The 25845-nt window shown below is 48.3% G+C and overlaps 1 protein-coding gene across 4 annotated transcripts in view; it reads right to left on the bottom strand.

The window, feature by feature from the left end:
* SLC24A3 (solute carrier family 24 member 3) overlaps window positions 1-25845 on the bottom strand; it is a 465640-nt gene that overhangs the window by 22364 nt on the left and 417431 nt on the right. For 3 of the 4 annotated variants that reach the window (XM_082431656.1, XM_082431657.1, XM_082431658.1), the window contains exons 9-15: window positions 20358-20411; window positions 15886-16019; window positions 13629-13789; window positions 12602-12866; window positions 5415-5581; window positions 2470-2584; window positions 1193-1305 (exon numbers count right to left, since the gene is read on the bottom strand). In XM_082431656.1, coding sequence (XP_082287782.1) covers window positions 1193-1305; window positions 2470-2584; window positions 5415-5581; window positions 12602-12866; window positions 13629-13789; window positions 15886-16019; window positions 20358-20411 — 1009 coding nt within the window. The remainder of the gene's footprint in view (window positions 1-1192; window positions 1306-2469; window positions 2585-5414; window positions 5582-12601; window positions 12867-13628; window positions 13790-15885; window positions 16020-20357; window positions 20412-25845) is intronic. The other variant, XM_082431659.1, reaches the window with a different exon arrangement.

The raw sequence follows: 25845 nt of genomic DNA on the forward strand, positions 1-25845 counted from the left end.
TGTAATGCGTCCTCTCTCACCACGTCATCCCGCAATTTCATAGACAGCAGAGAAGAGATCTTGGCTCCTTAGGACATGTTCTGCTTCCTTCCAACTTCTTGTGCTTATCTTTTACCCTCTGGTGAAACCTCTCTGCCAACAGGTAGCTTCAAATGAACCAAAAACGTGTGGTCTTTCTGCATGGATTTCAATTTCATCACCGGACACACCTTCCCTACCTGAAACAGCCATGAGTGAAGCAACTCGGAGATAACCATCATCTGATAAAATGAGCCACCATATTTTCTTCAGAAAATACACTTACTGACAACACATTACACAGATAGACTGAAGCAATGCTCAGTAACACATTTAGCGAAGCACCTGACACTGGGTTGGATGTGAAAACTTCAGAGGCATAAATAATACTGTTTTCTTCCAGATACAGAGAGAAATCTCTAACTGCAGTTTCTCCCTCCACCTTTGGACAGTGTCTGGGAGAGAAGTGCCCATGAGCAGAGGAGGGACACTTTGGGAAGCTGGGAAAGAGCCCTGAAATCTACCTGGACCGCCCGTGTCCCCCACCTGCAAATCCACCTGGAGTCACAGTCGGCTTAGCCTTGAGAAGGAGCGCGGGGGCCATCACTGTGGGGTCTGACTGTTGCCAGGTCCCTGGCAGAGACAGTATTGGGTATTTTGTGCCCTTCCTTCATGAATAAAAATATTTTGCATGCCAAACAAATCCCATGGGCCAAACCTGGCCCCCCGGCTGTTTTTGCACAGCCCATGAGTTAAGAAGGGTTTTTACGTTTTTCATTGGTTGAAAAGATTCGAAAGAATCATAATGTATCATGACGTGTGAAAATTATATGAAATTCACATTTCAGTTTCTATACATAAAGTTGGACTGAAACAGCCACGCTCATCCACTTGCCATCATCCGTGGCTGCCTCAGGCCACCACAACAGAGCTGATGACAACTGTGACAGAGACCGTCCGGGTGGCAAAGCCTAAAATATCTACTATCTGGCCCTCCCCAAAAACCGCCTACCGGCTCTGCTCTCAAGTCCTGGAAGTTCCCACATAAGCCTGACCTCATGAGGACCTGGCCAGGAGAATTTGTTTTCCCCTCCATGTGAGTGTTTCCACACCTCCTTTGCCCTGAGACACAGTCACAGTGGCCGAGGCCACGAAAAGCGGAAAAACCACTTACATAGGATCCGTAATCCACAGCCAGGGTCTGCAGGGCCCAGGGGAGCCCGAGGCCAATGAGGATGTCAAAAACATTGCTCCCGATGGAGTTGGACACGGCCATGTCCCCCATGCCTGCGAGGACAAGAGATTACCTGAGTGAGGGAGGTGGTCCCTGGGGGGTACCCCGGCCCCCAAGGACTCTCTCAAGCCCCTGGTCTGACAGCCAGAGACCCACGTGCCCGGGTCTCTCCCAGGCCATCCATCACTGTAGGATGATACAGATTGTAAAATAGTCTATTGAATACGCATTTTCTTTTTTTGTGTGCATTTGTTCAATAGAACAGAATGAAATATACATTCTATTGAACTGCTGAGCTTTACTTCAGATATGCTCATCGGTTAAATGTAATTTGAAAACCAACTATGGTTCCAAAAATTCTGAAGCATCCTATAGAAAGGAATAAACTCAGCAGTCTATAAAGGGCTCCTGAGTTCACCGACCCACGGTTCACTGAACCCATGGTTCAGTGTCATCACTCATCTGCTCTACGCTGTATCCAATTCTTCTTCTAAATAACTGAGCAACATTAAGGAAAATAATGTAACCAGCAGAATTTCACAAGGACCAGTGGAGGGCACTGTGCTAAGACTGGGAGCCACAGGTTGCGTTTGCTGAAAACCAATCTCCTCCCGCACAAATCAGGCACATAAATTAGAGTGGGGGCTGGGAGGTGCACGGCCACCTGGGCGGCAGCCACCTAGGGCGGGGCAGGTAAACTGTGATCTTGGTTTTGAGGGAGGAAGGGTCTGTCATACACTGAAGAGTGACCTCTGGCACCTGGCACTTTGAGGGGTTCTGCAGTGGGTAAACCTTAGGTCTGTCCTCTTGAAGCCTCAGTTTCCTCATCCATAAAATGCATATATGATTGTCCCCAACTCACAGAGTTGTTAAGTAAGATCATGTGCTTAAATTGCTCTGCTCAGTTGTGGCACTCAGCAAAGGTTAGCCACCATTGTCTTTATTACTATTTTTAATAATAGAAGTAATACAACCTCCAGAGAGGATGTGGGTGCGACCTAGGAAGCCTCTCTGCCTTCCTCGAGGGCGGATCTGCTGGCTTGTTTCCTTGTTATTCTGATGCCAGGAAGCCTTTTGACCAGCATGGCACTGAAGTGGCCCAGTGCTCCTTCCCTGCTGGGATTTGGTGCCCCGGTAATTGCCCTGTGACCTCCCCCCGTCCCCCAAGTAGGAAGTCCTGCCTTCCTTTCCCAGCCCCGCCCCATTCGGGGTCCCACCTTGTCTGGCCACAATGAGGCTGGCCATGCAGTCGGGCACGCTGGTTCCGGCTGCCAGGAAGGTGATCCCCATGATGACGTCAGGAATCCCCAGTGTGTACCCGATGATCGTGACCTGGGAGAGGCGGGAAGAGGAGAGCTGAGGGCTGGCACCAGCCCCACCTGCCCGCAGACCCTCCCAGCAAAAAGCTGAAAAGTCTGCAATCTGGGCGGTCTCTCTGGGGGCCACGTCTGCTCTCTGTATCAAGACAGAGGGCGAGGAACATCTCAGGGCGCAGACGGGGCTGCTGGCAGGGGACCGGGGTGCAGTTACGGAGCCCATGCTCTCCAACCAAAGACTGGCCTCTCTTACTTGTTCCTTTGGGTGAGGCAGGCGGCCTGAGAGCGGAGAAACAGGGTTTCTGGGAAAAGGCAATATAGGGACAGTATCTGAACTCAGGATGTTCCTGGGAAATCCAGAACAGATGGCTGCCATGCTGTGCTGGGAACGCAAGCGTCCACGTCCCATGCTGGCTACATAATGAGACTTTACAGGAGCTGGGAAGGGGCTGACTTACACCATCCAGCCTTGTAGGAAAAGCCCTAAGCGGCTGATTCCTTTCCTCTCTTGCTGAAAGCCTGGGGACGTCATCTCTGCCCACGTCATCCTCTGCTCCACAGTGGCTTACGTTTATCTAGTACTCAGGCACTTTTGTTAGTGCTGAGTGATGTTCGTGGGCTTTAACTTATTTAATTCTCACCACAACCCCAGGGAGTAGGTGCTTATCTCCATTCTTCACACGAGGACACGGAGGCATTGCCCAAGGTCCACGCACTGGGGAGTGGCCCGGGGTGGGGGGACATTCCCACCCGGGCATTCAGGCTGCGCCCGTGGGCACTGGCAGCACCTCTATTTACACAGGAGGGGTTTAGCTGGAGGAAGAACAGCTGACGGGGAGGCAGTGCTTCCATCCCATTAAATGAGCCCATTCTGGCCCCCAGTTTCCAGATGGGCAAACTAGGAGGAAAGCAGTGGGTGAGAAGGCGTGAGGAGGGGCAAGTGGCAAAAGTGAGAAGGTGGAAAGAGACCCATCCCGGGTCCGCTGGCTTCAGGAGAGGATAACGTGCAGGAGCTGAACCGACGAGGTCACTGTGGGATGCCACGCGCCCTCCCTCACTTTCCGTAAAATTACAAGAAATGTAAATGGGCTGTGGTAAGTAGCCCACTCCTCCCAGCTCCTCTGGGACCCCTGCGCTGGAGCCTGGCCTCACTCCCTCCCCGTCCAAAGGTTTGGGGGATGTTAGTTAAATCCGTAGGGATGCCTGGCTTGGTCCTTTTCAAACAGTGCTGAACTGAATTTGGAGTGGCCTCAGGTTCTCTGCTTTCCCCTCTCCAGGGAGGAAAGTGAGAGCAGAAACACAGTGTTTCTTCTGGCTGTTCTGGAGCCTTTTGTGAAATGGAGCTGCAAGCGTCCTGGCTAACGCTTGTTTTTCCTTTCTCACCCTCAGCGGGGTCTCTGCAGGAATTGGTTTGGCTCCATGGGGCTTGGCCTGGGAAGGGGCCGCTCCCCCTGCCCCGCTGTTACTGTGGTTACCATGGTTACGGCTGAGGCTGACGTTTGGGGGAAGTGATTCTCTGGGTGGCTGGACCAGGTCTCAGGGGCTTCTCCTGGTTTCCCGCTTACTCCTGGCCATTTCTCAGGGCTTCTCAGAACCTCCCCCAAAGAGGAAGGAGGCAAACAGAAGGAGGGTGAACCTAGGATCCCTCGGCTACTTTGCGTGTTAGTGGACTTCAGAGAAAACCACTGGGCCACCTGGAGTTCAGGGACACCAATGCTATTCCCCAAACCTGGCACCCAATGAATGTGTCAAATAAAAACGTCAGTGAACACAGGATGAAGGAGAAACCCCTGGCTATAAGACTTGGGTTGAAAAAAAATTATCTGTTTGTCTGTGATGTTGAAGGCACGGGATAATTATGAGTTAATTGTGTCAGGTTTACACATTTGTTATTACCTCCAAAATAATCTTTTCAGAACCTTTTTTTAGCTCTTGAGTTTAATTCTCCAGAATTTATACTGCATCTCTACCTGATGCTCAAGCATGATTATATGCACATAATTTTGTCATGGCTTTTAATTTCTGCCCAACTCCAATTCTAATGAATTAGGTTCACTCCTCAGTTAGAAACCAGAGTCATAGATGGGAAGTGCACTCTGGGTGGCTGGGTTTCCTGGAATGGCTTTGGGGCAGAGGCTCTTTTGAGCAATGGTCCCTCAATTCATGCCAATCCTTGAATCATTGTTTCAGCTTCAGAAGGGACCCTTGAGCATTCACCTGGTCCAATGACTTCATTTTCTGGTTGAAGAAACTGAGCTGAGATGAGGAGTGACTATGATGGATGGGATTGTCAGCCCCCCCATGCCTCCCACCCTTCCTCCACGCTGGCTGCCTGTGACCCTGCTGGTCTTCCCACTAGAGCGGGTGGAGTATATTTCCCCCACTCCATGGATGTCGGGCTTGGCTGATGGAGGGTGGGTGGAAGTCTCAAGCCAAGGGCCTGGGAGGCACCTGTGTTTGCCCTTGCCCTCCTGCATTCCAATGATCCACCGTGAGAAGACATTCCCCAGGTAGCCACTGGTCCAAAGAAAATGAGCACACACACGGAGTAGACATGAACCCCACCTGCTGCCTGAATCAAAGGTAACCATGCTGGAGCTGGAAGCAGACTGCTTAGCCAGTGCCCACTAAGATCAGTTACTCTATGGTCTCCCTGTCGACATGTGAGCAGGAGCATAAAGTCTTGTGATTCTAAACCACAGAATTTAGGACTGGTTGTTACACGGTGTGTTGCAGCGATAGCTGACTGATACAGTTACTGGGCTGAAATCCCTGCCCCTACTCCCCTCTGGTTAAGAGTATTTCTCTCTGAAGAGATCTGGCACTGCACGGGGTCCTGGACTCACCATCCACACCATCATGTAGGAGAAGGCTGCGATCCACAGTGTGGAGGAAGCGAAGGTCACCATAAACCACTTCTCCCAGCGGGGCTTGTTGCAGTTGGGGACAGTGAAGTACAAGACAAAGCTCAGGGGCCAGGTGAACGCCCATTTCACTGTTTCCAGTTTGCCAGCTGGGAAAACAACAAAGGCAAAAAGAAAAAAAAAAAAAAAGTCAGCGAGCTACATTTCTCTGCTCCGCCCTCTGCACGGCTGTCCCCGGACATTTACATCCTAACGGAAGGCCTGTGAAATAAGCCTGACCATGTTGCTCTTTTCCCGGTAGACTCAGATGGCTTTCCACCAGCAACAAAACCAAACGGAATAAAAAGTTATCCACTGCCACCTGCTAGTCAGGCAACTGGAGCCAGGTGGGAAAGGATGAGGAGGATTCTCAGGATACAAACGGGGTGGGGGGAGAGTGAGGGGTCTGGGTAGAGGTGGGGGAGGGGAGGTAGAAACCGCCAGCTGCCTCTGGGTCCTTCTCCCGGTGGATAGGCAGCTACATCTTCCCAGATTCTAAGGCGTCAGCGGGCACAGCGCCACCTAGTGGAATTGATCAACATCCTCTGTCAACTTGCCGAAATCTTGAAAGTCCATCTGAAAGCTCTCAAGGTTGTCAAAACACCGCTTGAGTGTCTGCATCCCAAGCTGCTATGGATTTGCAAATCCATAATTGCTTCCTGGCTCTAACTACTTACTGCCATGGACAAGATGATGGATCTGTCAGTGATGACCTGATCCTACCATCTCTGAGTGCTGCCTGAGTGCTGAGTATCAGAGACACCCATAAATGCTTATTTTGGTGACATTACCACGAGTTCTTGTAGCCTCAGATTTGAAAAACACAGTAGTTCTCCTTTGGCCATTATTACCATCCTGCTTAAGTGCTAACTCCTCTCTAAAAAGAAATATCAAGATCTCCATCTTCCAGAAAGTTCTCTGTGTGCATCCTTCTGGTCAACATCCCACCCCCCTACCACCATAGATTAGTTTTTCCTGTTCTCCAGCTTCAAATAAATGAAATCATATAGTACTTTTTTTGTGTGTCTACCTTCTTTTATTCAACATAATGTTTTCTGAGTTTCATTCATGTGTCAGTAATTCATTCCTAATTGTTCTGTAGTGTCCCATCCTGTGAATACACCACGATTTGTTTATCCATTCTTCTGTGGATGGGATTTGGGTTGTTGCCAGTTTTCAGGTATTACAAGGAAAGAGGCCGGGAGTTGTAGGAGTATTTTTGTGGGCGTGTTTCCATTTCTCTTGGGCAAAGAGCCAGGAGTAGAATTGCTGAGTCATAGGGTGGGTGTTTATTTAACTTTGTAAGAAAATGCTAAACTGTTTTCTAAAATGATTATTCCATTTTATATTCCCTCCAGAGTTAAGGAGGTATTTTTAAAATTACATTTTGAATAGTATGAATAAAATTTATTTTATAATTTTACAATTTATTTTATAATTTTATGCTAGCATCCAGCACTTATTCATACATCTCTTACCAGTCTCCAAACAGTTTCCTAAAACTATTTAAGAGGAAAACTGCAGAGTAAAGTTACACAACGCCACTTTTGGCCCCTGGTCTCCCTAGACGGCAGGGTGGTCTCTAGGGGGAGATGGGGGCTTTCTCATCAGACAGTGCTGGGTCCAGTCCCCGTTTTACCAGAGTCGAGTGCCTCAGTTACTTAAATTCCCTAAGCCTCAGTTTCCTCATCTGTAAAATGTGGACGCAGAAACACTGAGCTTGAGGGTTGCCGGCAGAATTAAATGAACTATTAGGATAGGGGTTGGGGCAACATAAGTTTGCACGTTACTGGACTCAAAACCCTCAGAATCTTTCCTGACTCCCCATTCTTTCGTTCCCCACCTCAACCCTGGCCACCTGCCCAGGGAACTCGATCTGTCTGCATCTCCCTATCCCCATGGCCTCTCCCTGGACCAGGTCCTCCATCTATGACCTGGCTGAAGACCTGGCTTCCTAAGGGGACTCCCAGCTCCCTCACCTGCCCCACCTCCATCTGCGTGCCACTGACAGCCAGAGTCTCAGAAAGCAAACTGTTCTAGAACCTTCCACTGGCTTCCAGTGCCCTCAGAGTAAAACCACATCTTCCCACAAGGCAAATCATTGACTGGTTTGGCTCCTGTCTGCCACTCTCCCTACTTACACACTCCCCTGGCTCCAAGCCTCCTTCTGCCTCAGGGACTTTGCATTTGTGGTTCCCTCTGGATAGAGTTTGTGGCTGTGTCTGTCCTGTTGAGCAGGTGACCTCCCAGCACAAATGTCACCAGACCCCTCAGATCACCCAGTCTGAGATCCCCTCCCACCCCACTCCTTGCTTTCCCATCACCTGCATTTATTTGCTTCATAGCAAATGTCTTCTATTTGAAATTAACAGGTTTATTTGTTTCCTCACTATTTTCAGTTGCCCCCAAACTAGAATATCAACTCTTTAAGAACGAGTGTTTTCTCTAGCTTGCTCCCCACTCTGTTTTGATGCCACGAACAGTGCAGGGTACACATCACATGCTCCACACATATTAGTATCAACAGTAATGATATAACTATGAACAATCTAATCAGATGGACCAAAGGAAACTATTTGTTTTTGAGAATCTAAGGGCATCCCACTTACAGGTGCACAATAAAGCAAAGAGAACACATTTGTAAGAAAGGAGGAGTCTCTCTCCATTAGCTGCTATGCATCTGGTTAGATTTAAGGTTTGGAGGTGGCGAGTGAACAATGAGAACACTGGCTGTGTCTGGCTGGATTACAAAGCAACGAGGCTGTCTGGGAGTTTTCTGTGAGGGGCTTTCCAACGCTGCACCATCCAGAACACGTCCAGATCCTTGGATCCCAAATGCCTCCTGGAATTCCGCACATTCCTAAACCCTGCACTGTGGTGATAAGGGATGGATCCAGCTGGGGCCCTCGGCATCCCCTCACTGACCTCCCGGTCCTCCTGATGCCCTCCCAGGGGGAGGGAGAGACAGACAGACAGACAGAGACAGAGAGAGAGAGAGAGACTTGGTTCATTTAAAATACACACCCAATCAAAGTAACAAAGAAACACAAGAATGGGGAGAGAAATGACTTCAATCTGGCTCTGTCATTCTTCAGGAAATAAAAAAGAGAAGAAAACGAGGTCAGAACTATGACGGCAAGAGCTTAGCAAATGATATTTGTGAGGGAAAGTTGCAAGCAGTGTTAAGTTCACACTAGTGAGTTCGGAGTTTTTTTCTCTCAGCTGCTTTAAAAATTCTGACTGGACACTGGAAGGGCATTATATCTAGAAAACGGTTTTCACTATCGTTAAAAATGATATGCTTTCTTTACCTTACAGCTCCACTCTGACAAACAACAAAGCAGAAATTCAGAGTACCATCTGCAACGAACCTTTAAATGTAATATAACAAATGTAACTCCTCAAACAAACCAAGTGATGCAGAAATGTGCTTTTTAAGTGATTTTAAGCAGCAGGAGCGTTCAGATAAGGATCGTCCATATTTTAGCCAGTCTAAATTCCCATTTCCGAACAAAGGGGTCAAAATTGTATCCCTTCTTCTTTCAGCCAGTATTTCTGGACATTTTTCCATCTTTTGTTCCACTGTCATGTGGTCTAAATACAGCCTCCCCCGGCTCGTGGTGGGTAGGTCTATTCATTCATTTAACAAATATTTATTGAACGCCCACTACACCGCTCTGTGCTGGCACTGCTCTAGGTGTTGAGGACACAGCAGTGAATTAAAAAAACAACACTCCGTGCACCTGAACCTGATGTCACAGCGATTATGTGATGTTTTCAAAATCAGCCAGAGAGTCAGGGGACGAAGCAAGGGCATGAGCTTAGGACTCAGCACACGGTACCCCTTTGAGCATCACGCTTCCTAAAAAGCAGAGAACTTGTTCCCAAGTTACAGTCCTTTAAAAATGTATTTTAAAACTTTTATTAATTTTTATTTTTATTGAGTTATAATTAACATACAGTATGACATTAGTTGCAGGTGCACAACATAGTGATTCAGTATTTTTATGTATTATGAAATGGTCACTGCTTTGAGACCAGTTGAGACCATACTGAGTTACAGGCCTCATCAAGCTTTTTAGGAAGCTTAATACTGTTAGATGGAGGAAAAGTCATCGCTCAGTATTGCAGACCTAGAACTAAGTATATACATTTGTTCTAATGATCTAGGCAATAAAAATGCACATTGTGTTAAAATGGAAGATATATAGAGAAAACAAAAAATAATTTCACCTAGGATAAGCATACTAATATTTTGGTGTATTTTGTTTCAGTTTGTGCTCCAGGGAAGTGCATTTACCTCCATACACATGTAACTGTTTCCCTTTCTGTCAGTCAGTAGTTAGAAGGCTTTCTTCTCATAAGAGGTAAGAATATAAGTACACTTTATATGTGTGTAGACATATAGATACATATACTATGCATAGGTATATATAATAAATACATGTATGCAACCTATATGTATGTTATATGCACATAAACATGTGTTAATATAGGTGTATATATTATATAATATACAATATGTTAAATATGTGTAAATATTTGTGTATTAATATACACTATATTAAATGTACACAGTATATAGAAACCATGTTACATGCACACATTAAATCAATCACACATGTGCACAGAGTACATATATGCACATACACACACATACACACATGTCCTATATATTCGTCTGTTTACACACTCCCACACAGTTACTTACTTGTTAATTATACACACTCTAGTCAAGCCCTGGTGGCAGAAACACAGGGAACCCAGGCCCCTGCAGGATTCCCGTGGGAGGGAAACACATCCTCACCCAGTGGAGGGGCCTTTTTCAGGCCGAAGGAACTTGGCCTGAGAGGACCCTCAAGGGCCCTCTGCTGGCCTGGGGGCCTCCACCCACTCACCACTGCGACGAAGCGGCCCTGCCCAGGGGAAGGCCTGGCCGGACACTCACCCGGAGCCTCCATTCGAGGCATCCTAATCCCAGGGGCAAGGGTGGGGAGCAGGGGTTCAAGATACCCCGAAACCTCACAGTTAGGTCTGGGATGTACCTCGTCCAGGTGAGAAATAGGGAACACGTGACCCAAAGGGGGCCCTTCTGTCCCACTGAGTGATGAGGGCTGTCTGCTCTCACACACGTGGCTCTGATGTTTTCCTGGAGGGGTGCACGTGGGCTCCTGGGCTCCGGGGCCAACACAGCGCCAGCCACTTACAAACTCATCAACTGGTCTCACGGCTTCCTTCGTCAGGGTAAGACTTTAGCCAAGTCAGCATTCCTGGAGCTTGGTTGCGGGTTGCTGATGGTGAACTCTAAAAACAAGGGCTGGGGGAGGCGGAATTCCAGGTGTGGCCCCCAAGGTCTGTGCCCCAATTTTCACAGCCTGCGGGAAGGATGAACCACCAGCCCTAACTGTGCTAGGCTCTAGGGCAGAGCTGACCTCCAGACGGGCAGGTCATGATCCATCACGGGAGCCCTCGGAAGCAGAAGGGGAGGCTAGAGGGGAGTGTGGGGAGGACCAGACACAACACACGGTGTTGGTTTGCTAGACGAGGGGCCACGGGAACAGAGGGTGGTGGCCTTGGGGCAGGGGGCAGCCCCGGTGACAGCCACGAGGAGGAGACAGACTCAGCCCTGCAACCACCAGGAACCCACTCCTGCCAGACACCCGAGTGTGCCGGGGCCTCTAGGAGGGACCACAGCCCTGCCCACCCCACTCCATCACGGCCCTGTGAGCCTCGGAACACCCAGCCAGGCCACGCCGGACTTCTGACCCCCAGAACCCGAGCAAACCAACCGGTTTAAGCTGCAAGGCTTGTTCTCATTTGTTACAAAGCAATAGAAAATGAACACAAGGCCTTACGAAGGAGGAGCTGGGGGTCTGGTCATTTCATCCTTAACACGTGTTTGTCCTGGGCGATAGGAAGGTTGCCAAGAAATGTTACCAAAGGTGGAAAAAAGGATAAAGAGACAGGATAGTGTTTTCTAGCAAGATAACCTATTAACAAGTAATGATTTAACTCTGGGTGGGCGATTTTGGAGTTTGGGGTCTAGGAATCTGGGTGGGTATTTTCTAGTTAGTTTTGGTCAGCCCTTGACCAGGCTGAGATCTCAGGAGCCCTGAGAGGGTCCCGGCGCCCCCCTGAGCTTTGCCTGCTGTCCCTGGACACAAAGAGGGGCACAGAAGGACCCTGCATCCAAAAGTAACACGCGACTCTGCTACCCTGTGCCCACGTCTCACCATTAAACGGTCTTTCACGTGGAACCAGCACTCCCACCTGAAAACCTACAGCCCCCATCCATCCCAGCACCTCAGAGAAGACACACAGGCTAATTAAGCTTCACACACTTGGCAATGAGTGCGAATTGGACCATCGCACTCTTTCTTGAAACAACCAGAAACTTCTGGAAGGTCTAGCAGAATTCTTTGGGTTTGGTCCGCCCGTTCTCCTAATGGGTAGGGCTGGGGGACAAGGCTGCGGGAACAGCCAGGTCTTTGTTGGAGGCAGCAGTCGGGGGAGAAGGACACTGCCCTGGTGGCCGGGGTCCTGAAAGCTTTACCAGCCTCCGCCTGTGCCTCCACCCGTTAAGGAGCTGGGAGATTCCGTGGGCCAGCCCCGCGGTGTGATTTAGGCACTTTCTACCCAGGTGTGCATCCCCTGGGGTGCCGACCCTGGAAATAGCAGGTCCTGGGACAGGTGGGGCCTGAACGGGGATGAGGGAAGAGCAAAGGCCGCCTGGGAGGGCTGCTGGCCCCCCAGGGCTGGCTTTGCCAGGACAGCCTCCCACCAACCACAACGGGGTGGGTGAAGCCCTTCTCCCCCCAGCACCACATGCCTGGCCAACAGGGTCACGGGCTTTCCTCCTTAGCTCCAGGGGGCCTCGAGGAACAGCTGAGAGAGAGCCTCCTTGAAATGCCCACATTTCAACCCATGACCGAGTGTCACCATCTTGGTCATCTTTGGACCCCCTACAGTAGAGTCTTATCTGCTGTAAAAATTAATGTAAATATTTCTACGTCATACAGAGATATTTCCTTGAATTTAATATGAGAAAGGTCACCCAAGTCAAGGGCATCAACTCAGTGGCCTCAAAATAGCTCCAGACCCCAGCCCAGCCCAGACGTGGGACCTCTTACAGGGGGGGTCAAACGGCGTGTATGGCCCTTCCTCGTCCTCCTCGTCCTCCTCCTCCTCGTTCTCGTCGTTCTCATTGTCTTCGTTCTCATTCTCCGTCTCATTGCCGGCCTCAGCAACAACGTCGTCCCCCCGAGTCCCGTTCACGCCTCTGTCCAGGGCGCTGCTGGGCCCCATCCCATTCTCCACCGTGTGCTTGATCGGGATTTTGATGGCCACCTCGGATTCCCCATTGGCATAAGCCCTGCTGTTTATCAGTCTTTGTCTCTGGAAAAAGAAAGGCACGTTCTAATACGGCCAGAGGGGCTGCAAATCCTCACACCCAGAACACCAGCTATTGGGATGTTTCCCAGTCAGCTGGCAAGGAGGTGCTTCCAGAAGACTCTGCAGAGAAGTTCTAAGGGACTCCTCAAAGTAATAACCAACTCTGGGAAGAAGGATTAATCTTTATGACCCACTGGAACTTGCAAATCCCTTTAGAGGAGAATTCCCATGTCTCAGATGGGCACTGCTTTCCTATCAGGGCTCTTGATTCCCTGTGTGCTGGGGTATTAATGTTCTCCTCCAGATTGTAGGATTTCCTCGGGCCATATGTGAGAAAGCCATACACATGTGTTTGGATTACTGTATCAATAAGGCTGCCATCTGGAGAAAGGAACACCCAGGAAAATTCAGGTCAGAGACTCTGCATTACTTTAAACTAGGGTAACCTTGATTTAGCAACTACTTCTGTGCATTCACATCGGAGAGCTTTATTCAGATGGAAGATAAAAAGAAGAAGGTAGGTAGAAGGGATACAAGAGTTTTTCTGTATAACTGGGAGCTGGACCACGTCTCTGGACATGTGGAGGGAAGAGCAAGGACCAAGATGAACAGCTGGTCCAGAGAGCAAAGATGTTGGGAAATGGCTGCGGGATATTATTGTGTGAAACACTGAGGTAGGTGCTTCTACATTCAGACCAGGAAACTTTCTCCCCTTCCCAGTTTCCCACCCCGTCCACGGCAGATGGACTGTGCTTTCCCAGATACCTCATTGATCAACATGCGACTGGCCATGGAGAGTCGAGTCTTGGGGGGAAAGTGGCTGGTGATCATGATTCGAAGACCAGCCTCAGAGAAAGAAAGCTGGTGTGGGTAGGCCGACAGCAGCTCGTCTACCATGATCACTGACGCTTTGCGGTGGAAATTGGCTGGGAAAATTAAAAACATAAAATAAAAATAACATTGAGGCTAGGAGCAGGAAAGAGGTATTCATTCACCTTCCTTCCATTCCTTTCTTTCCTGCTCTCTCTCTTCTATCTTCCTTCCCTCCCTCCTTTCCTTCTTCTTCCTTTTCATCCATCCAATCACTCATCCATCCATCCAATCATCCATCCATCCATCCATCCATCCAATCATCCACCCATCCATTCGTCCACCCATCTGACCATTCATCTATCCATCCATCCATCCAATCATCCATCCATCCATCCATCCATCCAATCATCCATCCATCCATCCATCCATCCAATCATCCATCCATCCATCCATCCATCCAGCTGACCATTCATCTATCCATCCATCCATCCAATCATCCATCCACCATCCAATCAACCATCCATCCATCCGTCCATCCATCCATCCACCCATCCATCCATTCATCTATCCTCCCACCTACCCATCTATCCTTCCTCCTTCCCTCCCTGCCTCCCTCCCTCCCTCCCCCACTTCCTTCCTCCCTTCCCCCCTCCTTCCTTCCAACCACCCATCCAACCATCCATCCAACTATTCATCCATCCTGGAAGGGTTGTCATGATCAAAATTTGAAGAAGAGTTAAAATCTGCTTTCTACAGGGCTCATCAATACCTCTTTGAAATGACCTGAAACAATTTAAGAGTCCTTCACTAACATGGTGAAAATAAGTGATAACATAAGAGAATCCCCCTTTGTCCTCAAAGGATTCTTTTCCTGCTGCTCATATCTGGGGCATAGGAAAGACCCCAATAGTCTTTCGTAGCACTTTATGCCCTTCAAATGTCACCAGTGCTCATTCTGAGCTGTTAAAAGCTGCAGAATTGACATTAGTCCAGGTGGAGGACATGGTGGGGGGATACCCACGTTGCTGCAGCCCAGCCTGTGAGCAGGGCTGACCGGGGACTAGGGGTGGGGAGCTGGGCTCGAGTCCAGAGGGGGCTTAGGGCAAATCTTGCGTCAGGATCTGCTGGCAGGCCTGAAAATAACTTCCGCCATGGCCCAAGCCCCTCTCAGTGGATGCTGCAATACGAGCACACAGCTCACGGGTACCTGGCCAAGGCCTCACTCCTTTTCTCCAGGCCACTAAACCATGAAATGATCTCTGGAAACACTGACTAATAATAGGTAGCTCTCTTTGGTTCCCTAAGAGTATTCCTTTCATGGTTATGAACTACCCTGAAGAGAAGAAACTAAATGAAATCCTTATGTGGCATGGCACTGAATACTCATAAGTCTTTTGTTCACCATGCATATAATTAGTGAGAAAAGTATATCAAATAATTGATTTTCAATTTCTAATAATTACCCACAGATTTCAAACTTAGATATGTATTTGAGAATAATCTATAGATTTTCTTATTTCTTTTGTTTTGCCTGAAAAGCAAACAAAATGGGACTGAGAAGAAATAAACCCACACATTTCAAGGGGAAAGTTAAAAAGAAATTAAATGAAAAATGAAACGCATTCTAGGCAAACATAAATGATAATTTTCCATGTTCCTCGAAGAAAGAAAATTATTAGAGAGCACTGTATTATCTCTTTGTATATCAGCTGCTTAATAAGCATCTATTGAGTGTAAGCATTACTTTGGGGAAAAAAAGGGTAATTTTCTCTGTCATTTTGCAGCTCGGAAACTGAGGTAATGTAGCCTGAAAGTGAATTTGGATATAATAATACGCTAATAACAACTCTAATTAATGGAGTATTCTGCAGACTTTATCTCCTTAACTTGTTACAAAAGTTACCCTCATTTTGCAGAAGAGAAAATTGAGGCTCAGTGGGGTTAAATAACTTGCTTCATGGTCACTCAGTCAGAATGTGACAGAGTCAGCACCCTGACACCCACGGCCTCCTCTCCTTTACCATCGCCCCACTTGCCCTGTATCACCCCCAGCATGTTTGGTCCAAGAACTTCCACTGGCTTTCGGAGGTTGCCCATCACCAGGATGAACCTGCTCCCTGCCCAATGCAGCGAGGGAGGGAGGGAGGCCTCCCCGGGGGCAGGCACACCCTCTGGGGCCTGGCGGGGGGACGCAGCCCCCCGGGGTTACCTCTCTTGAGTAGCACCACGGTGGCGTCGCAGTTGCTGCTGTCGTCGAGTTCAGCGTTGTTGGCCAAGCCGTTGACCATGTTTCCCGCACCCTTGGTCCTCCTCTCGAAGCACTGGTGAATGCAGGCGTTGTATCTGGACACGGCCATGTGCGGAAAGAGCCCATCAGCACGGCCGTACCTGCCTCCCCGGCTCCCAGCTCCCCGCAGCTCCCCGAGCCTGGACGCCTGTGGCAGACCCTGTGCCTTAAGTTATTAGATTATGTTATCATCCTGTTTCCCCCAGAATATACAACCTGCCCATGTCCCAACTTGAGAATATACGGTTAAGTGAAAATAAAGCCAACATCACATAGATACATAGGGACACACTGCTTTCTCTGCAGAGTCTTCCAGGTCAGCGGGGGGACCTCTGGGATTGAGTTCCCTTACTCGGGGTCTGTGCGTGGAAGGGCTGTTGTGAGACTCAGAGGGATGGGCAAGGTCTCCCTCCTCTGGGCCAGGTCCCCAGGGCCTTTGCTGTCAGGGGCATGCTTGGTGGAGGAAGGTCAAGGCGTCACGTCCGTCTCTGCTGCTACCCCGGGCTGCGTATCACGGTCCACGTGTACAGGCGGGCTGGCTGTCGAGGTCTCTGTCTGCCTTTGGTTTCCTGAGGTCATAGGCTGGGAGCCTGGGAATGTCTGTCACTGTTGTGCCATAATTCCAGGTCTGCTGCGCCCTTGGCTTTATGAAAAAACTCTGGGCTATGATTCTCCAGAACGATTGAGTGAAAAAGAATCGAAACATTGTGCAGTGCTTCTTCCATGTGTGTTGGAAGGGAGGAAGCTTAGTCAAGTTCCTAGGATGTTTTGGCAGGTAAATGTCCTGGTCCCTTTATCGCTGGTATTAGAAGACTCCCATAGAGGAATCCTAGGAAACTCACTGGTTTTTAAAATATTTATGACATTTATGAGATGAAAATAAAACTATAAAAATGATATTTCTGAGACCATTGACAATCTGAACACTGACTGGATACCTACTCATATCAAAGCATTAGCGTTCTTTTAGTTGTGATCATGGTGGTTAGGTGAAAAATGAGTCCTTTAAGAGACATGCACTGACGTTTGGGTAGGTGAACTGACATGATGTCTGGGGCTTCAGGTCACGTGGGGAGAGGGAAACGGCTGGGGGTGTGAGTGGAGGAAGCTAGTTGATGGTTGTAGGGCTCCTGGCAAGCACGCGGGGTGTGTCATGCTATTCTGCTGACTGCCTTGCACGGTCAATATTCTTCTTAATGGAAAGGCCTCCCCACTTTCTTTCTCTCCCCTCCTGATGGGGCTCTAGGGGAGATGTGGTGTTTCTGGCATCTTGACTCAGAATCCACTTTCCCCACAGAAATACTGACTCGCCTGGGTGTTTGCTTTAAAAGTTAGCAACTGTGTGTTATACATTTATTTGGATTTGGATAATAGGATAATAATACTAGGTATCGTATTATTATAAGCGCTTTCTTGGAAGCAGATATTGGTTAATTACTTAACTCTTCCATCATGTTCCGTCCTACAAACACCCTTTCAGGTAGGAAGCATTGTTCATTCTGTTTTTAGAAGCAGAAACTGAGATTCAAAATGACTGAATCACCTGGCCCAGGTCCCATGGCCGGGGCTGCACAGGAAGCACTTGATCTTAACCACCAGACCACACTGCCTCATCTGGGGACCAAACCCCAGAGAAGTGACCCAGCAGTACAGAAATCAACCCTCGCTGAGGCCGGGTATGCCTCAGGCTCCCGTAAGGTTTCTACCTGTTGGGCCAAACTGGAATTGCTTTTTGACCTTCAGACAGAATGTTTAACGTCATTTTAAAGCCATCTACCCAGGAGGCAGCTGATGATTCTAATACATGCTGTTTTTAACGGCTGCTGCTCTGTTTTATATTTTTAATTGAATGTTTTAAATTTTGTGCTTGCACCCTGAAGCTATTTTATTATGAAGCATGCAATTTTATAAATCAGCTTTTATAAAACCCAGTGATTAAAGCCTCTGATTATGGAGCGGGATGGCTAAAGAGCAGAGATTTCAATTTAGAACTTAGGACTAGAATTTATGCAGAAAATTCCACGAGCACAGTAGCTGCCTTTCCCCGGTCTATTTGTATCCTGCTGGTCTGAACAGCTGGGAGGTTGGTAAAGCTGAAGCATCAGCAGAAACACACCTCATTAGCTTTCACACTGGGCATGGTTTGGGGTAGGGAGACTGTTCACTGTGTTATCTTTATGTCCACGTGCCCCGCCGGCAACTCACGGGCATTACGATGGCTCAGTAGAGGGGTACTGTGGTCACAGAATGCACGCTAGCAAAATTCCTCAATCTTCCTTCTTTTTAGATGAAAACCACTTTTTGAAGACCTCCTTATTCCGTGTAGCCCCTGGTGAATTCGGTATGACACATGCTTTCATCTAAATTCAGATTTAAAACCCTAGATCCACCTTGGGCTTATAGCAGACACTCAGTCAATTCTCTGGAATAATTGACGGATCCACCTTTTCAAAAGGGAATATGAGAGCTCTTGACTCTTTGGGGTCTCAAAGCATCAAAATGTAAAAAAAAAAAAAAAAAAAAAAAAAGGTGAAATAAAAAATGCTGAAAGAAGACGTCTATTGTTGAGGCTTCCCGATTGGGGCACCAATTCCGCAGTAGTTTTGCTCTTTGAGAGAAAGAGGAGCAAGTTGGTTCCTTCCATCTTTAAAGGCTTTTCCTTGGAATCTAGAAACTGTGGAAAACTTTTGGGCCAACTCTGGTTTTCATGGGATCTGATGTATTGGGATGCTTAAATGGAAGGTGATTTGCGGTGAAAGTATCTGCTTTCTTTGTTTGCTACCTCATGGTAACTCCACACCAGGATAAGTTTGGGTAAGGTTCTATTCTATCAGTAGAAATGTCCTCTTCCAGTCACACGACCCAGTGACTGGGTCCACACTGACTGTGGGACAGCTCCTGAGGTGGAAACTGGGTGCTATATTGAGCGGAATGGCAGCAGATGGCTTACAGCCCACCCTGGCTGTCAGTCAAGCCAGCTCCTACCTTCACTGTTCCTGTGACGTTTGTCAATGGCCACACTGATTTCTCCCAACGGGCTCTTGGCCACCAGAATTAATCTTTGTCAGGCCTCAACAGCAAGGAAAACTTGACATGTCAATTGCAGACTGCCACCCGACGGGTCCAAATGGGCAGTTTCTGAGAGCGGTCTACTGCCCTGTGTCCTAGGGAAGGTGGTCACTCCTGCAGTCACATAGGCTGGGGAGAGTATGGACTAACTTAGAGCAAAAGGAGCAGCTCCCGTGGGGCAGGAATCTGCAGCACAGAATATCTCTGCACCACTGACAAGCTCCTCATCTCCATGGCACTCAGCAAAAAGATGAACTGGCAGCTTCCAACCACGGTGCTTACATTTTACACTAGAGTATGGGAAACATCAGCAACATAACTCCTGATACAGGTGGTAAGCTGTCCAGACTCCAAGGGGAACAAGAAGGCATGATGTGGTGGTTTTAAATTACATCCACACATTCTGTGACACTCCTCTCTTCAAAAGGCAAAGTAGACCAGTTGAGTGAGGACTGGACTGAGTGACTCGTTTCTAATAAACAGAACACGGCAGTAGTGATGGTGTGTGACTTGTGAGACCAGATCATAAGAGGTGTTGCTGGGTCCTTCCTGCTCTCTCTTGAATCCCCTGCTCTGTTGGAAGCCAACTCCCAGGTGTGGGGACAGTAGAGTGGCCCTGAAGAGAAGCCCACGTGGTGAGGAACTGGGGCCTCCAGCCAACGACCAGCACCTACTCACCAGCAACGGGAGTGGGCCGTCTCGGAGCCCCAAACGGATGACAGCCGCCCTGGACAACCTCTTACCTATAATCCCATGAGAGCCCCTGAGCTAGCACCCTCCAGTTCAACTGCTCCTGGATGCTTAACTCTCAGAAACTGTACGAGATAATACACATTTGTGGTTTTAAGCCATTAAGTTTTGTGGTCATTTGTTAAGCGGCAATAGCTGACTAATACAATACGAATAATGGAAGTCTGTAGATATTTGATCCATGGTTTTAGTTATCTCTTATCCAGCTCTGGTCCCATCTTCCCTCCACCTATATGGAAACATAACACATTGAGCTTTATCTCCTTTCTTGTTATGAAAGTGAGCGAAAAAACAGCTAAAAGCTAGGCTGCCAGGTCTTGAAGAGGGGCAAGGGTTTGAGAGATTTCTCAAATGAAACCATGAAGCTTTGATTCTATCATACATTTGGGCTGGAAGGGTCTATGCTTTTGCTATAAGTCGAGATTGCATTGATTCCTAGCAGGCTGCCCAGGGAGACAAGTGAGCCTCTGATGACAGGTACCTGCCCTGTCCCCTGTTCCTCTGTCCACATTATCACATAACGCTGAGTGTAGGAAAGAGTTTTGGGAGAGAAACTAAGAAAGTATTTTACTTACTTCATTATGACAATGTAGATGAGATACATCAGCACGAGGACTAAAGACTCCCACCTGTGGACAAACCAAGAATGGTCAGTTAACAGAAGCTGCCCTAGACAGATGTGCCATACTCCAGGTCCTCTCAGACACATGTGTGATGTGAATGGCAGCTCAACCTGCCAAGCACGGCAAGCATGAGGCAGACGTGCAAACAAGTTCCACATACTTCCTGGTCTGCAGACATTTCCTAGGCTGTATCCAGGTTTTCAGGATCTTTCTCTTCCTCCCCTACTTCAAAGGAAAATGCTCCCTCTTCTCTGTTATTCGCTCACCCCAAAGAATATTTTGAACCCAGCAAGCCTTCTATAATGTTGCTGAATATAGGGGTATGTGTATAAATCTCACCACAGCTTAATCATTCACTAAAACTATTCAGATACAGTTACAAAGGGAAAACTAGAGGAACTGATAAGGGCAACCAAGGGATTGTTAAGCACATCAGAGCAAGGCATGTGTAGAGAGAGGGAGACAGAGAGGGAAAGGAAGAAGAGTTGGGGGGGAGAGGAGAGGAGGAGGGAGGGGAGAGGAGGAGGGAGGGACAGAGGGGGAGAGAGACAGACACCTTGGGCAGGGAAAGTGCTAGCAGGAAGGATTAGCATGAATGAGTGGGAAAATGGTCAAGAGAAAGAAAGAAAGAAAAATAATGAAACCTTCTGGAATGTACCTTGAACTTCTGATACTTTGAATACTTCCTCTGTTTTCTTTATTTTAGTAACTTTCAGTTAAAAAGCAAGGGAACTTGATTTCTAGGTTCCTCTTTAGCTGTAGAATTTAATTAGTTAATTGAGGGAGTAATTTTGGCTTCAAGAAAAGGTTGCTGGAGGATGGTCTATGCAGAAATTCTAGGTTATAGCTTTCCTTTGCTTTTTCAAGTTCCATGTCTGGAAACTGATCCTGGGGAAATATGTGATCAAACGTAAAAAGGAGGCACACACAGGGTTTTCGTTGCAGTGCTGTTTTATAAAAATGAAGTGTTGGAAAGAAGCAAGGCGGTTATCAGATGAAGGACTGGGTACGTGAGTTATGGTATGTCCACAGGACAACGAGCTACCATGCATTGGCTGAGAATGATTCTGCAGATACGCACAACCACAGAGGTGGTTCTCTGTCATCCTGTTCAGTGTTTCTGCAGCATCTGAAGTTGATTGCCCACCCTCTTCACAAGACACTCTCTTCTCCTGACTTCTGAGGGCCACACTCCTGGTTTTCCTTCTGTCTCCTAACTTCTTCTCCCTCCCTTTGTGTCCCCCTCCACTTCTTCAGTGTGACCTCTAACGTTCTCTCTAGGTGATGTCCTCTTGTCCTATTTCTGGAAAACCAACAGACACGTCCACCCCACACTTCTCCCAGCTCCAGGTTCAGGATCCACTTGTCAATACAGCCTCTCCACGTGGCGTCTAGATGCAGGTCGGAACAGAGTTCCTAATTCCTACGCCCCAGCTTCGTGTTCTCCAGGGCTTTGCCATGTCAGTGAACTGCGCAGTCAAGCCCCGCATCTGGAAATAAAAGTGGAGCCCTTCTCTACCTTCCCCCATGCCCATCGGGACTCTGTGTCCAAAATATCTCCGGAACTGTGGGTGTCTGCCCGCTCCACTGCTACCTCCCTCCCCCACCTTAATTTCAGCCTCTGAACTGCCTTCCTCAGTGCTTCTGGATCCTGTCATTCTTCTGCTTAAGACTCTTCAATTGCTTCCCAAGAGACTTGAGAAAAAAATCAAAGGTGCCCCTCCCTGCAAAACCTGGTTCTTTTTCCTTCTTCCCCCAATCCTCTTGTGCCCCACCCTGGCCTCCTTTCATTTGCACACGGCAAGCTCCTTCCTTCTCCCCAGAGCCTTTGCACTTAACGTCCCCTCTGCCAGGAATGCTTTTCCCTTCACTCCTTCTCTGGTCCCTTTTATCCTGCAAATATCAGCTTAAACGTCACCTCCTCCAAGGAGTCTTCCCTGCCTACTCCTCCTTTACTTTCTGTTTGTGTTCTTTAAACCTCTGACCAGTCTGGGATTATCTTCTTTATTTACTTATTCACATCTAAATGCCTGTTTCTAGCAGTCACTCAGCACCACTCCTCACACCTGATTCCCGTCTCAGCGATCTGGTTTCTCCCTAGATCGGCCTCCCTGACGGAATGCCCCCCAAGCAGGTACCCCTCCCTCCCCAGCACAGAGCAGCGCTCAGCTCATCTGCACAGGTGAGACTTCTCGAAATGTCAGTTTTCAGTTGCAAGACACCTCCAAGGGGCCTGAGCGTGGTCCTTATCTCATTGAAACCAATGTACACGTGGCATGAACATAACTGGGAAAAGCGAATTTTTATTCCAGCTTTATTCTGAAGGAAGAGATACCCAAGAACTGGAGGGAAGTCATGTGATTGCTTAGATGCATTTTTACAGACTTGGTGAGGGGTCATTGGAAAACAAGCCAGTGTCAAAGAGGCATCCCCATGAGGCTGAATTACGTCCAGCACTTGGTGAACAGGTATATTTAAACTCTCTCACTCCTTTGGATCCTTTAGATTTTTTACTCAAAGCAATCCTTTCCATTGCAATATCTGAGTAAGCGTCTCTGCCGTCACATTTCAGGGATGCCTGTAGCGGTGGGGTTCCCTCTCCTGCTGGCCTTTCAGGTTTGCCTTGTTGGCACCCAGACTCAGGGCCCACCCAGCACCTCCTCCTCATCAAGTGAGGCTCTCTGAGGCCCCTCTGCTTTTTGGCCTGATTCCGTGTTTGAGCATCAAGTCTTGGCTTCCTGGTCTTTGATGTCACCCCCCAACCTCCTGCCCCCGGGGCCGTGAGTATCTCCAAATGACACCGTGATGACGTGTCTGCTCCCCCCTAGTCTCAGACATCCCCAAGGCCACGACCGAACTGGGTTTTGCATTCTGTGTCCAGTTCTGGAACGGAGGCTGGCAGCCAGGAGGTGCTCAGGAATGAACAGTTTGGGACTTGAAGTGACTCTAACTGCAAACCCTGATGTCACACGCTCTTCCCATCTGCCCCTCCCGGCCACAGCCTGCCGCTGTCCTCCAAGGACCTGGGCTTGTGTGATCTGGGTGCGCTCTTCCCTTCCCACAAACTTCCACTCTGAACCACCTACAACTGGCCCTGGATTCTCCTGCCAGAGATTGTTCTTTTCCGTGTTGGAGGGCTATGCCCTGTCACACCCCCAACTCCTCGCCCAGAGGGCACGTCTCCACTTCCTAACCAGGGTCCAGAACCACGAAAGCCGGTCTCCAACACCATGTAGATGGACACTGTCCAGGTCACGTCCCAGGTTCTCCTTTCTCCGCCAAAGTCACGACTCGCTCAAAGAAGAGACAAAAACAGCACCCTGCATCCTTTCGTTTTCTTGTCAGGCCTTCAGACTCACTGAAGACACATTCTGAATTCCTTCTGGCAACAGTGGGGGTCTTGCTGGGCAGGGTGAACACGTACCCTACTAGGTGGATCTCTGATGCTATCTATGTCAGATGTCTTTTGGGGCAGGTATCTGATGGAAAAGCACCCGACGGATATTCCCCTGCCTCTTCCTGCTAATGGAACCCCACTATGTTGAGGCAGTAAATGGGGACCCTTGATCTCAAGGAGGGTGGGATAAATGATTGGTCTAAAGCTGTAATTCTGTTCCCCCCGGACACTTATTGGTCAAAGCAGACCCAGTTGTGACCAAAGAGATATAAGGTGGAAAGGTGTTCAATGAAATGACATAGCCCCTTCTTCTTCCTTCTTGCCTTCAATCCAAACTTGATGGCTGGAACCACAGCAGCCATCTTGGGGTCATTAGGGAAAGGGCAAGAGAAATGCAGAGCTACTGTACTACCTACATCTGGGGTACTTGATATGTAAGAAAAATAAACCACTATTTCTGTAATCCACTGTGGCTGGTTTTTCTACTACCTGCTACTAAAAGCCTTCTGATGGCCACTTCTTGGCTGAATGTGACTTGCTGTGGAATGCTGTTTGAGGAACGGTAAAGGAATCTAAACCATGCATGGTGGGGATACCTTCCCCTTGTGTACTTGTATTTGACAAGGCTCCTTTCCTCCTAAAGAGTACTTTAGTTTCAAAATAAGCACAACTGACATTAGTTTCCTTTCAAGGATTTGGGGTGAATTGGTTACCTGCCTTGACATTGCTAGAACATGCTGGAATGTCCTACAACAAGGAAAGGAATTCACTGTTTAAGGAATTATTGAAATACTACTGTGCTTTAATTGAAGAGTCTGTCTCTTAGGACAGAAATCAGAGGAATCAGCTCCTAGACTCACTCTTTCAGCAGAATAAATACTCATGGGTGGCTGGGTAAGAAAGTAAGGGATGTGGACAGATAAAAAAGTAAGGGATGTGGACAGATAAAAAATATCTTAAAGTTCAGTATATTTTGCAGGCAAATGAGGAGCTGAAATCCCTGGAAATCCCAAAGCAGTGATGGGTCAGTGGTGCAGACTAATTTCTCAGCCTCACTCGTGAGAAACGGTCTCCGTCACTCCATCCACGTAATAACCATGATTACGTAACAGGTCGGCCGTCTGAGAATGATATTCGGTGCCGTGAAAGCTTCCCCTAGTTCTTCCTGCAGTTTCGCCTGTGCATGAGTTATGATTCCAACCCACCCCAGGCTGGACCAAAACCCGCTTGGGAATTTGCGACTCGTGTATCCGTGGCCCTCCCACCTCCTCCCTCCTGTCGAAGCCTGGGTGCCCAGGCTGAGGGGCTGATGACCTCAGAATCCGGCCTTCAGCACAGGCTCGGGGAGTAGCCTAGGAACCCAGGTTCTCTCCTCTGACGTCGTAGGAGGGTCAGCCTTTGGAAAGGAGAGGAAACAGACTCTCGTGTTCTTGCTCCTTCCCATCTGAAATATCCTAAAGGACACCTTGAGGGTAAGGACTGACACAGGCTTGTCATGAACCTGCTTTCATTTCCTCCTGCCGTGGTTTTCACGAGCAAAGCCAAGGAGATGTGGAGAGAGGGGTCCTTCTAAGACTGACAGATGGTAAACCACCCGCGGGTCTCCTCTTTTCAGGTTTTCTGCACAAAAGCAGCAGAAAAATTTCTGAGATCAACTGTGATCATAACTTGCTTTTCCTTATGGCAGCATTGTTAGCAAAGAGCAGCAACACTGAGCAACATTTAGGCACCTACTGTTTGCTGAGGCAGAGTGCTGGTTGTGCTAACCATGCCATGAGTTTGAATGGGAACGCTTCTGCAAGTTTTTTTGTGCTGCCCTTAATCCCCAAGGACATGAGGGGAAAATGTCACCGCTCCACGTGGCGACCAGGTCCAGGTGGATCCCACGAGGAGGTTCTTCCTGACCTCTGGCCTCTGACCTCTGACCCGTGGTGCTCCCAGACATCTTGATCCCTTTCAGCCTGTTGATCACTGTTATTCAAAGAAGACTTCCTTCTTATTTTTATGGGTCAGCATAGGGACTATGCGTCTTAGAGCAAGTTC

Source organism: Balaenoptera physalus (genome assembly GCF_965194825.1).
Source record: "Balaenoptera physalus genome assembly, chromosome: 16".
In the NCBI taxonomy this organism is placed as follows: Eukaryota; Metazoa; Chordata; class Mammalia; order Artiodactyla; family Balaenopteridae; genus Balaenoptera; species Balaenoptera physalus.